The sequence below is a fragment of the Podarcis pityusensis genome (genome assembly GCF_964106645.2).
Source record: "Podarcis pityusensis genome assembly, chromosome: 5".
Lineage (NCBI taxonomy): Eukaryota > Metazoa > Chordata > Lepidosauria > Squamata > Lacertidae > Podarcis > Podarcis pityusensis.
The window spans coordinates 47,052,977-47,069,617 of NC_138032.1; the positions used below are offsets into that span (position 1 = coordinate 47,052,977).

The window sequence follows — 16,641 nt, forward strand, 5'->3', positions numbered from 1 at the left end:
TAAAACGGGAAGTAGATGCTTCCAATTTTGTCCTTGAGAACGGGTCTTTTCTGTAGTGGCTCCCCATTGGTGGAATGCTCTTCCTAGGGAGGTTCGCCTGGTGCTTTCATTATATATTTTTAGGAACCAGGCAAAAGTGCTTCTCTTCAATTTCCTCTCAACTAAAGAATGCATGACAGATGCCATCCAAGCTCTGCTTAGAAATATCCAAGGAAAACAGTTCACCACCTTTTGAGGGAATCTCCTTTCCCACAACTTGAAGCCATTGGTTTGCATCCTACCCTTCAGGGCAGGAGAAAACAAGCTTGCTCCATCTTCTATGTGGCAGCCCTTTAGGTATTTGAAGATGGTTATCATATCTCCTCTCAACCTCCTCTTAGCCAGGCTAAACATACCCAATTCACTCAAGCGCTTCTCATAAGCCTTGGTTTCCAAACCCCTAATCATCTTGGTTACCCTCTTCTGTACATGTTCCAACTTGTCAATATGCTTCTTAAATGTAACATGTTAAAATATCAATATGACCACTTATATTAAAGACTTGATTCAATTGATTCTGCAAAACAATGACCAATATCCAAAATAAATATGAGGACATGCTCACATGTGCCAAATTTTATGAATCAAAGAACTAATTCTACCTGCAAATGTCACATGAAAAATTGGCCATAGGACTTAGCTACTGCTTTATTTTTAACCTGCATCATTCTAAAAGTTTAAGGAAAATGAGAAAATATCACTATATTGAACCTAAGAGGGATGAGGGGAGTCCTTGCTCTCTTCAGCCTTCAGAAACTGGATGTCATTTATAGGCAAGCAAGATCAAAACACTCATTTGCAAGAGAATACATTATTTCATTCATTGACATCATACCTGGAAAAGCTTGGAACATTCAAGGTTGCAAAAGGTTGCTCTTTTCATTTTATTTCTATGTACTGTTTGATATTTTTAAGGAACAAACACCAAGGTCTACACTAATGTCACAAGGCAAATAGAAATAGCACCCAATAGCCTATTGCTAAACTCTTTAAAAACTTCCTAATATCACTTTTTGTTGTCTCATAGAAAGAACTTTGCAACACATCTACTGGTAGTCTCTGGTGAAATTAAAGAGAAGAGATCCCCTCTCAGTGCAAAGATCTAATGCCCCAAGCCAAACCTCATCTGTACTATTCTCCACCATTAGAAGCTTGTCTCCCAGCAGCAGCACTGCCATCTACCGGAGGGGTGAGGCAGTGGAGAAGTTCATGCTTTTAGATTTATACTGTACTGTGTTTTCCATTTATGATATAATAAACGTAGGCATATTTATTATTAATACTGTAACCATGTAATAATTTATAAATGCAAAGGAAAACGGGGGAAAAGCAAACACTTGGAACTTCTGTTTTCTTGACAAAAATAGTAGAATTTGTTTTCAAGTTGCTATCCTTCAGATTCCTTTACTCAATGCAAGAGAATATTAGATGACCAGCATGTTTCTTCCCAACATGGGATGGAAGAATGCACAAAGGAAATACGTACAGTACTTTTATATGAATTAGTTTGGGACACACATTGCTACATTGTTGTTGACGTTAAGCAACTCTAGGTATAATGGGTGACTAAACAGGAGTCCATTAAAAGCTCCATGTAAGCTTTCTAAGCAAAGAGTAAGAGTTGAGTTAAATATTATATATAATGTTAAGAGAGAGAGATTGTGTATGTGTGTAGCAGAGGCAGTGTGAATAGAAAAGCGTGAATAGAAAGAAAATATCACTGCTAAGCTTGAAATGGAAATTAACTAATATTGTGGAACAGACTCCCACAAGAGGTGGTGGGCTATACTTCCTTGGAGGTTTTTAAACAGAGGTTGGATGGCCATCTGTCATTGATGCTTTAGCTGAGATTCCTGCATTGCAGGGGGTTGGACTAGATGACCCTTGGGTCCCTTCCAAATCTAAGATACTAGGATTCTATTATTCTATTGGAAAAAGAGCTTGTTAATGCACTACTCACCATATTGTAAGAAATAAATTATTACTACAAATTGGAACAACATTAGGTTTCGCTTTCAGTTTTTAAATCAAATTTTCATTTTTAATTAGCAGATACATGAAAGCAGCAGTACATCATGTACTGTAGCTGAAGAGGATGGCTCAATTCTGACATATCGCCGTGTGAAGAATGAGCAGAGCCATAAATGACCACTCTGAGAGACCTGCAAACCTTCCATCATGTAAGAAATCCAATTAAATCTAATGAAAGGACTGTACCACAGTGTCCAAATTGTTAAGTAAGTTGGTAATTATCTCAGCTTATCTACATACCTCCACAGTGAGCTCTCCGTGATACTCCCCAGGTTGTAGTCATACAGCTTTGTCAGAATTAAAATCACCTGCAGGCACAAGAAGGAAATCATGGTTACTCTCTAACAATTAGAATCTCATAGAACTGATATGACCCAGGGGAGGACTTAGACTGCTGTTAATGGGCGCTTAACATAATTAAATGAATTGCTCAAGCATTTGCTTAACTGATATGGAAGTGTCTGCAGAGACGTCCGCAGACATCGGAATTCCTCTCACCAGCATCTGCCGCATGTGGCAACTTCTCTCAGAAAAAAGGGAAGGGTCATCTGCTTTATCACTCAAAGCACATGATAAAGGTGAAACATCAACATGGTGTGAGCCAGATTAAAACTATTTTTCTAGACCTGATGCAGGGGCTCCATGTGAATTAATGGTCAAGATCTTCTACTCTGGCAGTTACCCCTTGCCCCCAGAAATAAGCCCTCACATTGTACAACACTGATAGATAAACCACAGACTTTAATAAAGACCCATAGTATAGTATATTCTTCTAAATAGTATGGAGTCATAGAGTTGGACAGGATCTTGTAGGTCCAACACCCTGTACAATGCTGGAAATGCAGAACAAAGGATGGCTTTCCAATAGCTGCTTGAAGACCTTTGCCAAGGGAACCCACAATCCCTGTTTGTAATTGGTTCAGTTATAGGACTGCTCTTATGGATAAAATGCTTCTCCTGAACTTTAGCTGAAATCTGTTAATGGATGTAGCCATACTCTCCGGGGCAGCACATAACCATTCATTGATCATTTCTGTGTGATAGCCCTTGAGGCCTCTCAAGAGTATTATCATCCAGCTAAACATGTTTAGCTTATGGACTTGTCATCCATACCCCTAACTACCTTTGTTGCCCCGCTCTGTACCTTTTTTCAATTAGTTTATATCCTTTTAAAATGGCAGCTGTTACATTTTATGATCTGGAAACTTTTTATTAAAGTTTTTCTTGTTTAACAAACAAACAAAAGTACATATATTGTCCACTTTATACCTGCCCATTTGATGTTTTGTTTGTTTGCCCTAAATGATGAACTTTGCATTTGTCTGTATCAAATTTCCTTTTGTTAATTTCAGCCATTTCTCATTCTATCAGGGTCATTTTGAATTTTATTCCTATCTTTTGAGGTGTTTGCTATTTCTCCCCGATTATCCACACATTTAGCAAGGATTGCCTCCACTTCTTCACCTAAGGCGTTGATCCCAATGTACAAAGAATACCAGACCTGGAACAGAGGCTTGCAGCACCCTAAAGGCAACCAATGATGAGCCCTCCAGGAGTACCATTTCCCAACCAGCTGGAAATCCATTTGATGGCATTATCATCTAACCCAAATTTAACCAGTTCATGGAACGATATATGGGGGATGTTGTGAAATGCTTTGCTTAAAACAAGATGAATTACACCCACAGCATCCCATTAATTGGGTTTACCGACCCAATTAAAAGAGAGAGAGAAAGAGATTAGTCTTAAATGAAATTTTAAGGGAAAGCTGCATTACATAATTTTTCAGTGCAGATGTGCTTCTGGCATTACTTATTCAAAGTGTGCTTGTGGCTTCCATGCTAGTTACTGTAAAGTCATTCATTCATTCATTCATTGTGGTAGGCCAGATTCCCCCCACCCCAACCCCCACAGCCACATATCCACCTTATTGGCATTGTGGTCATGTATAGCAAGGGTGGATAACATGTAGTCCTCCATACATTGATGAACTACAGCTTTCATTATTCCAGGCCATTGGCCATGCTGCCTAAGACTGGTGGGAGCAGGAGTCTAACTGGAGGGCTACAGGTTAGACACCCCCAGTGCTATTTTTCTAGGAAAAGAGGTGCCGGAATTCACCATGAACACCTCCCTTGTTCTCTTATAATGGCAATGGCACCACCCTGAGAGGCGCCAGAACTGAGTTCCTGTGAGTTTCAGCTGAAAAAAAGTCCCGGACACCCCTGGTGTAGATAACACTCAATGGAATATCATTTATATGGGGTAGTACATGCTCTAGTAATTTCACCATGCCCTTGTAAAACCACCAAACATATAGAAAACAGTGGTGCCCCCCAAAACTATGGACATGCTTTAAGTACTATCTCTGTTGGAGGTTTTGTTAAGCTGCTTTTCGGGTTAACAGGTTCAGTTGCTGACAGTGCCCTTAATTCCTGTTACAGATGGATGCGAGACCTGGCACACTGCTAGCCTGACTTCATTATTTGGTTTACTGCCGTCTTGTATCAGGAGAGCAACTACCAGAAATGCTTTATGTGCAAATGCCCCTCCCTTCCCCATTTTCGTAGTGGGGGATTTATAGGTCTATTCAGGGAGCGGAGCGGCAACATAATTCTGTATCTTCAACAAACAGCCGCCCTGCTGCCACTGATAAGCTTTCCTGGGAGGGCGGTGATTGAAATTTAGCACTTTCCAAGCCTTAATTGGCACATGTCTTTGTCAGGCATACGCACCCGCTGTGGGAATGCCATCTGACAGGGTGGTAGGCAGCCTGACACCTAGCACAAGCTCAGGTTCTCGCTAAAAAAAGTGAAATTAAAATGAAAGTGAGTCATCAACTTTCAGTAGATCAGAGTTTGGAGGACAGCAGAATGACTAGCGATTTCCAGCTGCAATTAGCTGTTCATCTCTGCTGTGCTCGACTACATGCTTGGCACCATATTGTTTCAGCTGCCATTGTGCCAATAACCCCATATGAACCAATCATTTATTATGATTTATTTACCAACCACATGGCTCCCATCGAGCCCTCAGAACAGCTTACAGACAAAAGCAAAAACAGCACTTAGTCCATAATCAAACAAGTAGCAACTAAAACTACATCAATTTAACGACTTTAAAATCAAGTTTGAAATAGCATTTTATCAAGCAGCTAAGATAAAGTTTGTACTGAAAAAAATAAATCAGGCCGGGTTGCAAAAAGTTTCAGCAGAAAGACAGAGTGGGGGATAGTGTTTCAACCTATACTGAATTTCAGTTTCTGTCCTCTTGAAGATTTAGGTTCACATTTTGGGTGTAGTCCACAGGTGGGAGCTCTGATCTTGGTAGTGATAAGGAGCACTTCCAGAGAGCTAAGTTTACAAACTGTGCCATTCCTGGAAATATCAGACTGAGCCAAGGTGACACATGTCTTAGTTCAGAGGTAAGGAACTTTTCTAGCCCGAATTATCTCTCCTGCCCCTTGTAGGCCAAGTTTCACAGGTGGGTGGAGCTTCACACCTGTCCATCATCTGATGTCAAAATTTTATCAGGTGACCTTTTTGCCCACAGGGTCTTTAGAAGCCTCTTTCAAACTGCTATTTTGTGCAGCACTTTGAACTGAGTTTCTGAAGATCTGAAAATCAGATGATTGTCAGATCTTCAGAACCCCTGATCAGAGTGCTGCAGAAAATAACACTTTGAGGGGGCTTCTGAAGACATCTTCAGAAGCTCTTCTCAGTGTGCTATTTTGCACTTAGTTACATTTCGTTTGGACTCATGCAGTGCCCAGCATTCTGTCTAGTGATCAGTTAGAAACCAACTAAGCAATTTTATAGCTACCCTGGCTACCCCACTCCTTCCTGGAATATTAGCAAGACTCTGTTCCAGAGGACTTATAAGATATTGTTTCCCCCTCCTGAGTAGGTCTCAGTGATTAGTTTTATGCTCCCAGACTAGATTTTTGTTCCTAGCCTAACTAAGAGACACTCACCACACTTTCTGTTCCTGGGATCCTTGTAGAAATTGTGGAAGGCTGTGTCAAGGGTAAGGAGCTGTGATCAGTTAGGGCATGTCAGGTCTCCTGAAGCTACAGCTTTCCCATGGGGTCAGCTCCCAGAAAAAAGGGCTATTTATTAGGGTCCAATGACTTCCCTTGATCCCTTTGAGATGTCACCCAGTTCTGGTTTTGCACAGCGGTTTGCAGAAAAACAGCTGAGGACAACGCAGTCTACATCACTTCAATGCTTTTTTGGCTGTATGAAGTGATACTAATGACCCAGCCTAAGAATAAATATTCCTAGAGAGATTACCAGTAAATCTTGGGCTTTACTCATATTTAAACCACTTCTATGTTAAAGCAATATACAGTGATCTTTAAAAATATGTAAACTGAATAACTATTAGGTAATCCCCTCATCTTTCATTTTAATGCACCCCTTTTCACAATACCCCCTTTACTTTATTTCTATGGTGCGATAACCTTTCTTTTCCAATTACTTTTTCTGATAAAGTACATATTTTTTGATACAAAGACAAAAGTGCAATCAGGATAACAAAATGCATGTTTGCATTGAGGGTCTCTCATTTTGTGTATTGTTAGTAAAAAAAAGCTATGTGGACCCATCATGTAAAATATTTATTCTTTCATTCTTACTTCCGCTTCTTTGTGCTTTAGCCTGTAAAAGGTTAGTTTACATTTAACATTCTTTTTCTCTCTCCCTGGCTGTTGCTAGCTAATCTGAAGACCCTAATGAACAAAGACATGCATATTATGTTGTTCTAAATGTCAAAATATGGGTGTAAAGGAATTTGGTAATGTAATGAAAAATAATGCATTGCCCTTTTTTTCTCTTTGTTTCTATTCCTATCATCTACAGTAATTTCATCAAACAACACAACTAGCTATAGAAGAAGTAAAGAAAAATGAATGTAAGCTTTGCTTACATATCCCCTGGTCTTTGAGGGGCTTCTATAGTCATGTTGCAGAAGCGAGGGGAACAACTTAATGTAAGCAACTAATAGAAGTACAGTATATACTCGATTATAAGCAGACTTTTTCAGCACATTTTTAATGCTCAAAAAGCCCCCCTTGGCTTATACTCAAGTGAGGGTCCTTTCGGGCTGCTCCTTACTCCTCCGCCGCCTTTGCTGCTGTCGGTGGCAGAGGAGAAGGAATGAGCAGCCCAAAAGCAGCCTTTTAGGCCTGCTTGTCCTTCCTCCGCCACTGCCACCACCACCAGGTTTGTGGTGTGGTGAACCGGCTTATACTCGAGTCAATAAGTTTTCCCAGTTTTTTTGTGGTAAAATTAGGTGCCTTGGCTTATATTTGGGTCGGCTTATACTCGAGTATATACGGTAGTTGTCCTTTAACATTTCCCACTCCCTGCAATGTTTTCCATTCAAGCAATTTGAATTTAATTATTTCCCCCTAACATATCAAGTGCTCTCATTTCCACTGTTCAGCATACTATATATAATGCTTCCTTCCTTATAATCTATCATGGTTACCCAGAAGGTGCACTATTAAGAATGCCATCTGTGAATAATCATTTTTTAAAAACAAGATAATGGCATTTTATGTGTTAGACAAAATTTTACCACCCAGCCCTTGTAAGCAAACCCTATTGAGTTCAATGGTACTAATTCCAAGGGAAGTGTATATAAAATGGCAGTGTGAGAAATGCACTAAAATTCAAGCATTCAGAAGTGCTTCCATATTTGCCAATTTTGCAACCAAAAACAAACAGCCCAGTTTTTACAGTTCTCCTGAAGATGCTCGTGTTCGCGTTTTGGCACATCTTTATAGAAAAGGCGCTGAAGAATAATGCACCAGCAAACAACAAGGACTGTTTCAGTGTCTTGGCTATCCACATGTCATGCACAGATGATGCAAATACTAAGAGGAGATTGTAAGCCCAAAGTAGCAAAACATGGGAGATTCCTAGATAGATTTTCATGTGCAATTTTCTCTCCTAAAAGCAGTATGGTGGGAAATGTTTTGGACTGCAGCTGCAGTGCAAAGGTGGAGGGATCTTTACTTTCACCACGCAACCTTTGGCCTAGGTTCAAATCTTCCCCTTTCCCTAGCAGCTGTCATTAAGAAAAGAAAATTAATGGGAAGTTCAAAGCATTGATCTCTCATATAATTTATAATTTGATGTCTGAGATCAACATGGGTTCTAGAGAGAAACCTGGTGGTTACCTGCCATTTAGAGGCAGGTATTTCAGAACAATGCCATTATTTAAATCGTAATATGATGAAAAGGGAAGGGGAGGAAACAGCGGCAGATGATGGCACAGAGCAATGATGTCCTCCAGATGAAGAATTCCTAGCCGGAAGTGATCTGCAAGGTTCCATGACACATGAATATTCATAAACACAGATCCAAGCAGAGCAGTTTACACTGTGCTAACCTTAGCACAAAGAACATCTGCTAGGCCTCCCCATCAGACCAAGAAAGAGATCTCAACTTCCAACTGCAGTAACTGATCTAGGATGAGCCAAAGTTGCATGCATAGCCATGATCAGCTTATGATTTCAAGCTCCCCAGGCATCACAAAAGGCAGCTGTCAAAACAGGCACAAGCTACTTGTTTCCACAAGTCTTTAGGGAATGAGAATCTGTGCCTTTGGAAGATAATTATCTCAAGGCTTGTGCCTTTCAGTCCCAATGCAAGCCACAAAATCCAATACTTGCCCCTTTGAAAGTGTTGGCAGTGTCAAGTTATTTGAAACAAACTCTGGCCTCTGTCTTCAGCCAGGGGACCAAAGGCTACTGGGATGCTGTATTCATGTTTTCCATAAAGAATATAGTGAAAGAAATCCTACAGCTATGTTTTATGAATTACAGGGATGCAACTTTGTGTGATGTTCCTAGAAGACTTGTATTACTTTCCACTCTATGCCCAAGGGATCCAACTATTTTGACACAACTTTCAAAAACATGGATACCATATCAAGCCAATATAGTGTCACTTAATCGCTTGGCTAAGCTTCCCTGACACTAATGCTCTTTTCCCCTGGCAGCTACTCTGGCCACTTTTACACTGACATTTATCTAGAAAGATTAGTCACTATAACCCTGTTCATTTTCCATGTGGTTTGGAAGAGGCATCAATTGTGCTAAGGAATAGAATGAGCAGCCTTTAAGGTATAGCTGGGATGGTTCTATGCATAAAAGACCAGAAGCCCCACAAACACAGGGTCGCCCTAGCAACAATATGCATGGCATGAGCCACTTCTGATGTTGCTTTGTTATACCCATGTTCTGAAACAGAAGACAGGCAAAGCCTACTGAAAAGCAGCTTTGTGATGTTGGGATGTTTGCATGTGATTCTGAAATGTATTAACTATCACCACTGCTTTTTTTTTTCTTAAAAAAATGTTTAGGGGTACTCTCATTTTCCTACTCATATTGAAATATTGTGCCTCAATGAGACCAAACTTAGATTCACAAAATGTTTAGGGGTATGCGTCCCCCCACGTCCCCCCAGGAAAAAAACACCACTGACTATCATAAGGATCTGCAAGCATAAGACCACAGATTCATATCTGATGTTTGTGTTTGGGGGAAGAAAACAAGGTTGTTTTCTTTTGTAAATACATTATAGGGAGCAATTTTTGATTGCACAGCTATTTCTAACATAAAACAACCTTTCTGTAGGAACTCAATCTTTCCACCTGAAAATATTTTAGTATCTTATGAATCACCAGGCTTCCTATCTACAAATTATTTCCATTTTTTCCCAGTACAATAAGATGCTAAAGTCCAGCAAACAGCTTTTATCACTTCATTGGGGATGGAGTTCTTCAAAGAGAGGCAAATAAACCAACCTAATAAAAACATGCTTCTGCTATAATTCCAAGTGATTTGGTTCTTTCGATTTATAACCTCAGGGCTGGATTGAGAATTTTGTGAGCCTCAAGGCAAGACATCTGCAAGAGACCTGTCTCTCCCCCAATGAACGTGTAATGTTTGCTCACTTCCATCATTGCTCAAAAACACTTAGACCAGAAAAACAAAAGTCCAAGGTAAGTCATAGACTTAACTTACGCCTGCTTTTCTATGTAGTGATTCTGCCCATTCCCTGTTTCAGTGATCTAAAAGCAAACTCACTCAAAGGTACTGCATAGAGATTTTCAGCCTTTTTGACTTCCACCTCTGACTCTGCCCTACTTCCCCTTCAAAGGCCTTATCTGAATCTGTTTCTGCCCCCTAATTTCTCTCCAGTTCTGTGGGGCTCCTCCAGCCCCCTTACCAACAGTGCCCCTGCCACAAATATCTGCCCCACTGTGGTCTTCTGCTTGTTTCTTTATCCAACCCCACTTGATCCTATTCGCAAGTTCGTCCCCTCTCACCCACTGGTACTCTCCTCCATCCAAGCCCCCCAATCTGCCAGGTGCATCCCACTCAATACCAGCCGGCTGGCTGCCCCCTTGGCGTAGAAGCCCCACCTGCTTTGTGCCCCACTTTAACCCTTCCAGGATATCACCTCTGACTCCTCCTTCCCTCCCTTCCTTGGGCTTCTTGCCTTTCTCAGGCAAACAAACTAATACGTACCCTCATCGCAAATCAATCAATCAATCAATCAATCTACTCCCTATGTTCATCTCTGCCTTTACTGTCTCCTCCCTTCAACTCACCAGCTCTCTCCCTCCCTCTTCTTCTTGTCCTCCTCCAAGTAGCCCCTGGACAGTACCTAATACAGCCTGTCCAATAGTAATGCACCATGTTAGTGGTCCCAACCAACAGGAGTGCACTTTCTTTACCGAGGTCTGATTGTCATTATCAGAGGAGAGAGAGAAGGAAGGAGGGATGGAGGTTGGTGCCACCTGTGGTGCACCATTCAGGGCTACACGGCACACTGATTGAAAACCACTGGCATAGAGAATGAAAAACTGGCATACAGACTACAGTGCACAACAAAGAAACAACATTCAATACTTCGGACTAGACTTTTGGCACACATGTCAGAAAAGTTGGCCACCGCTGATTTGTCTTCATTAAATGAAGCTATCACCAAGCCCATCTCACATCAGACTGGCTGGCAAATAACTTCCAACTTACATGCATCATGGACCATGGTTAAAGTGCTTACCCTGTCACATTTAAATGTGTGTGCTGGTCCATACAAGGGCTTCTTTGTCCCTTATGCAGGGACTGTACAATTCCCTGGAACTTTCAAAATCAAACTTTGGAGGCTTTTGCAGTCTTCCCTCTGCGCCGAGAATATTTGCACAAAAAGTAGAGTTCATAGAATCATAGAATCATAGAATCATAGAGTTGGAAGAGACCACAAGGGCCATCGAGTCCAACCCCCTGCCAAGCAGGAACACCATCAGAGCACTCCTGACATATGGTTGTCAAGCCTCTGCTTAAAGACCTCCAAAGAAGGAGACTCCACCACACTCCTTGGCAGCAAATTCCACTGCCGAACAGCTCTTACTGTCAGGAAGTTCTTCCTAATGTTTAGGTGGAATCTTCTTTCTTGTAGTTTGTAGTTTCTTGTAGTTTCTTGAGTTATATTTTCTGTTTTGGCATGACTTCTTAACCGACAAAAAAATCCCTCATCAAATGTGTGCATTAGAGCACAAAAGTAAACATTCATAAAAATTCCGTTCATATCTAGTTTTCTGCTTTCAAGGACTAATGGCCCTGGAGTTGTTTACAAGAACACGGTGCTATATTACTTTTAATAAGGCTAATTTTCACTCATTCCTCCATACATCAAACCATTGTTTACCTCTGCTCAGCAACCTAGGCAGCATGAAACAAGGAACAAGGAACACGGATTGTGACATCCAATACAATGCTCTCTCTCTCTGAGTTTACATGGCACTCTCTGTATTCAAGCCTCATATCTGATAGATTCACTCATATAACAAAGTGAGGGCATGTACAAGCAGATTGTGTCATCTCAAAAGTCCCAACCAGCCAATTGGCTATGACTTACTTGCTTTTACAAGTAAAATTGCTTCTTAAGCAAGCTTCCTTATGGGTAAACAAAGCACTCATCTCCCCTCTAGGTAATACAGACAGCTCACAGAAGTGAGCTGTTCCAAACTGTATAGGGAAAAGAAACAAATCCCTTTTTCAAATATAACAAATAAACACCAATACTTTTCATGCAGCAAATCTGCCAGAGGAACTGTGCTGAATAGTTTGAACTTACCTCACCGCATTTGGGATGGCGGTAAGGATGGGGAGATGAAACATGGAAGTGATGGATGTTGTTGCATTCTCAAGTCTGATACCCCTGCCCAAAATGTTTGGATTTCCTACATATGTACCATATATAAATATATAGTTGATGCTTTATGAGTGAAAGCAAATATGGAGAAAGAAAATGAAGATAATACTATTTAAGCCTTCTAATACCAAACCTTTATCCATCTGATATTTCACTTCCAACTGTGACAATCTTGGATATGTCAGAAGACACCTCACACCCCCCCCCAAAAAAAACCGTGACAAAAATCTGACTTCTCAATTGGTCATGACAGAATTAATTTAACAAGCAAGACTGCTTGCTCCAACAAGCTGTCCCTCTTGTGGTAAACACATAGCTTTTTCTAGACTGATTAGTTCCCCTCTCTCACACAAAATGGCTGCCATCTGTCAGTTCATTTGTAAAAACACAGAAAAACTGTCCAGAGACAGTTGGGCAGCAATAAACACTGGTCTAAAGCAGAGATGGAGAAACTATGGTCCTCTGAGTGTTGTTGGACTGCCCATTAACCCTAGCCAGCATAGCCAATGCTCAGGTATTATTAGAGCTGCAGTCTAGGAGCATCTAGAGGGCCTCAGGTTTCCCATCACTGGTCTATACCTTTGCTACACGATTTTATGAACAAGTCAAACACACATTTGAAGAGGTACAGTACTTCCACCATTTTCTTGTGGAGGGCTGTTCATTTGGAATAGCCCTCATGTGACTATCACACTTCATATGAAATGATAAACTGAGGAAGATGGTTCCTGGTTTCACAGCTATGAACTGGATTGCAAACTTGAACAGTGCTTACTGTAGTGGCACCCTCCCTGTGGAACACCCTCCCATCAGATTTCAAGGAGATGAGTAACTACATAACTTTTAGAAGACATCTGAAGGCAGCCCTGTATAGGGAAGCTTTTTAAGGTTTAATATTTTATTATGTTTTTATATGTGTTGGAAGCCTCCCAGGGTTGCTGGGACAACCCAGTCAGATGGATGGGGTACAAATAGCAAACAAACAAACAAAAATAATTACTGTCCCATGAACTCATGTGATGGGGAAAATCACACACACACACACACACACACACACACACGTCCTGCACAAATTTAAACAAAGTTATGCACTACCCAGAAGCACCCAACAAATCTTATATCAAAATCACCTCGGTATATTAGCACCACACACACACACACACACACACACACACCAAACCTCATTTACTAGATGGTGTCCTGCAGGGTATATTTACGATTGCACTTATAATAGATCCTATAAACCCCAAACACAAATTTTTCTAGCCAGAAGTTGTAGCCATATGAACTGACCATTTGTAAGCCACTTTCTAAAGGAGAATGAGAAAATGTTGCAAAGAGGAGGAAAGGTCGGTGTGGAAAACCTTCCTTGGAATAGAATCACTAGATTGTGAGGAGGAAAATAATTAAAACACAAAACCCCAGACTCCAAAAGTGCTAGCTAGAAATAATGTGACATATTTATATATATCTGAACACCTAGCAGTCAGCTTATTCTGAAGCTTTCTAAAGCAGATAAAAGTGAAAAATTAGCATGCAATGAATAATTAATTTCGTGCTTTACTGATGTTTAAACAAATGGCTTTCATGAAAGGGATAGGCATTCAAGCAATAAATCACTGTTTAGCTCCCTGTCAGAAGGAAAAAAGATACCACGACAGAGTTATTGAACTGAGCTGCGTGGTCACAAGGAAAATGCAACAATGATAAAGAGTGGAGTGCCCTTGAGTAACTGGACAACCCCAGAGTTAGAGGGGAAGGCATACCTTACAAACTATATCTATTTATGATTGGGAGAGGACCACAGAAGCAAGCTCATCAGTATAAAAAGTTTTATCTACACTTCCCTAAAACTTCATAAATTTAATTAATGATATCGTAAGTCACCTGGAAGACAATGGTGCTTATGTCTGATAAACCTGATGGGCATGTACTATTAGTTAAAGTGGGCCTTCTCAAACCTGGTACTGCCAGGGTCTACTTGAGATGGCTGAAAATTACTAAGGTCCGCCAGTCACAGAATGGTATTGAAGCTGCATAACCAGTCGCAAAATGAAGGCAGAGACTGACATAATCAGCTGGAAATTACTGGTGCCACTTTCAAGTGATAGCTGATCCCTCTATGGAATTTGCGAAATTATTTGCCACAGCATTTCCCCAGAGGCAAGGTGTTTCATAGCTTAGCTTTCCTCAAGATAAGTACAGACATTTGCTCTGGAAGTATTGTGATACTGCTTCCCCATTTCTCTCTATACTATATTTGCACTAGATCATCATTGTATGGCCCCCAATTGAGGTTGTGTGGTGTCTCATGGACTGGGAAAGCACGGATCTCTGCCTTGAAAGCACAGAGCAAAAGGGAAGTGTGGATTAGTCCTAAGAGGGGGAAATCCTACTTAGTCCTAAGAAGGTGGTTTAAAACAATTGGGGAGGACTGGCTAGATTAGGAAGGGGAAATACTGAGGATTTGAAAAAAAAAAATAACAAGGAGAAAAAGTAGAGATGGGTACAACAGAGAAGCCAGCACCTGAAAGCTAACACAACAAAGCTTCAGCATATTTCTCACTGTACTTAAACCTTCCTTTAAACCAAAACTTCCCTCCTATCTGTGTCTCCCCCTCCTCACTTTATTTATGTCACTTATTGTTTAAAACCACCACCTTTCTTGTCTCTGTGTCATTCCACCCTTGCTTTACTCAGACCTGATTCTTCCATTCCTCAGATGCTTCAAAGGCAATAGAGGGTGCGTACAAACTTGCCTAGGGACGCGGGTGGCGCTGTGGGTTAAACCACAGGGCCTAGGACTTGCCGATCGGAAGGTTGGTGGTTCGAATCTCCACGACAGGGTGAGCTCCCATTGCTCGGTCCTTGCTCCTGCCAACCTAGCAGTTCGAAAGCACGTCAAAGTGCAAGTAGATAAATAGGTACCACTCTGGCAGGAAGGTAAACGGTGTTTCTGTGAGCTGCTCTGGTTCGCCAGAAGTGGTTTAGTCATGCTGGCCACATGACCCGGGAACTGTACGCCGGCTCCCTCAGCCAATAAAGCGAGATGAGCGCCCCAACCCCAGAGTCGGCCACGACTGGACCTAATGGTCAGGGGTCCCTTTACCTTTACTTTACAAACTTGCCTATTTTGCAGAGGTAAAATCTGCATGCATAGCTTTGCACATTTTTCCCCTATGGCCCCACCCATCACTGGCATGTGGTCCTCAGGAGGTTACCCAAAAAGAAAGAGGTTCCTTTCCCCTGTTTCACACAGATTCTTTCCCGTACAGGTCTTTATGTCTTGTTAACTACAATAGCTTTATGAAAGAAATATATTATATCACATTATAATATAATGAATATATTATATTGTTGGAAAAATCTATTAACATTTATGGAACGTCACCAGCAATTTACAGAGGTCATAATTAAATCTGACAAGCTACTGTCCTTAAACTTGGACAAATGAACTGACTAAACAGGGTCTTGCCAGCATAAATGAGCTCCTTACAGTTTCTTATGGGTAAAGTTCAAAGCCCAACAATCTTATACTGTCTCATAAGACATGACCTTGTGTGGGACAGATGCCAAAAAGGAGGGCTGGAATGTAAGCCCATTCATTTCCACTTAAACAATGCCTTCCAATCTGCCCACTCATTCCTGAGGAACTGTTCCCAAAGCACAGTTTTTCCTTTTAAAAAACACACACATACATGAATGCACCGTATTTCTCACCTTCAATTTTGTTAAAGTGCTAAGTCAACAAACTCTAGCTAATTAGTTCTATTTATTCCATGACTGCTAATCAATTACTGCCAAAATTTTCTAATGACTTTTACTTCCCTCATCCTCAACCTTAAAAAAAGTCATGCCACCCATAATCCATCAGGTTTTCAAGTTCTCCTACAGAGGGGGGAAGGGGGAAAGAGAACAAGCTTGGCTTGAGTGTATAATAAAGTTCTCCACTTACTTGCATTCTCACACCTACTCAGCCTCAGTGAAAATAACCCTCTGCCAGCTGCCTGAAAATAAGCTCAGAGGCATCTGGAGACCAATTGTAATGCAAAGGTCATATTTTCCAAGCTGTTTATAGATTGTAATTTGTAAGGGTGTAATGTCACAGGTTGTCAATAATTCAAGGTGGAAAATTACAAGTCGTAATAGGCTATCAATTCTTCATTCTTCCCCACTTAAGTCTTTATCCCCAAAGAGTGGTTAAATTGCATTTCATTTGAGTTTATTCCTTGAACTTGGATTCCAAAGTTTCATTTGTTTATGGTAAAGACATTTAGGGTGGTAAAATGTAACTAATGCCTTAACAAGTCCTTAGGGGATGTAACCAATAAAAAGTGCA

The 16,641-nt window shown here is 40.9% G+C and overlaps 1 protein-coding gene across 7 annotated transcripts in view; it reads right to left on the reverse strand.

Annotated features, from left to right (window-relative positions):
* SORCS1 (sortilin related VPS10 domain containing receptor 1) overlaps window positions 1-16,641 on the reverse strand; it is a 379,912-nt gene that overhangs the window by 246,448 nt on the left and 116,823 nt on the right. For all 7 annotated transcript variants that reach the window (XM_081005905.1, XM_081005903.1, XM_081005904.1 and 4 more), the window contains exon 2: window positions 2,311-2,378. In XM_081005905.1, the coding sequence (XP_080862031.1) occupies window positions 2,311-2,378 (68 nt within the window). The remainder of the gene's footprint in view (window positions 1-2,310; window positions 2,379-16,641) is intronic.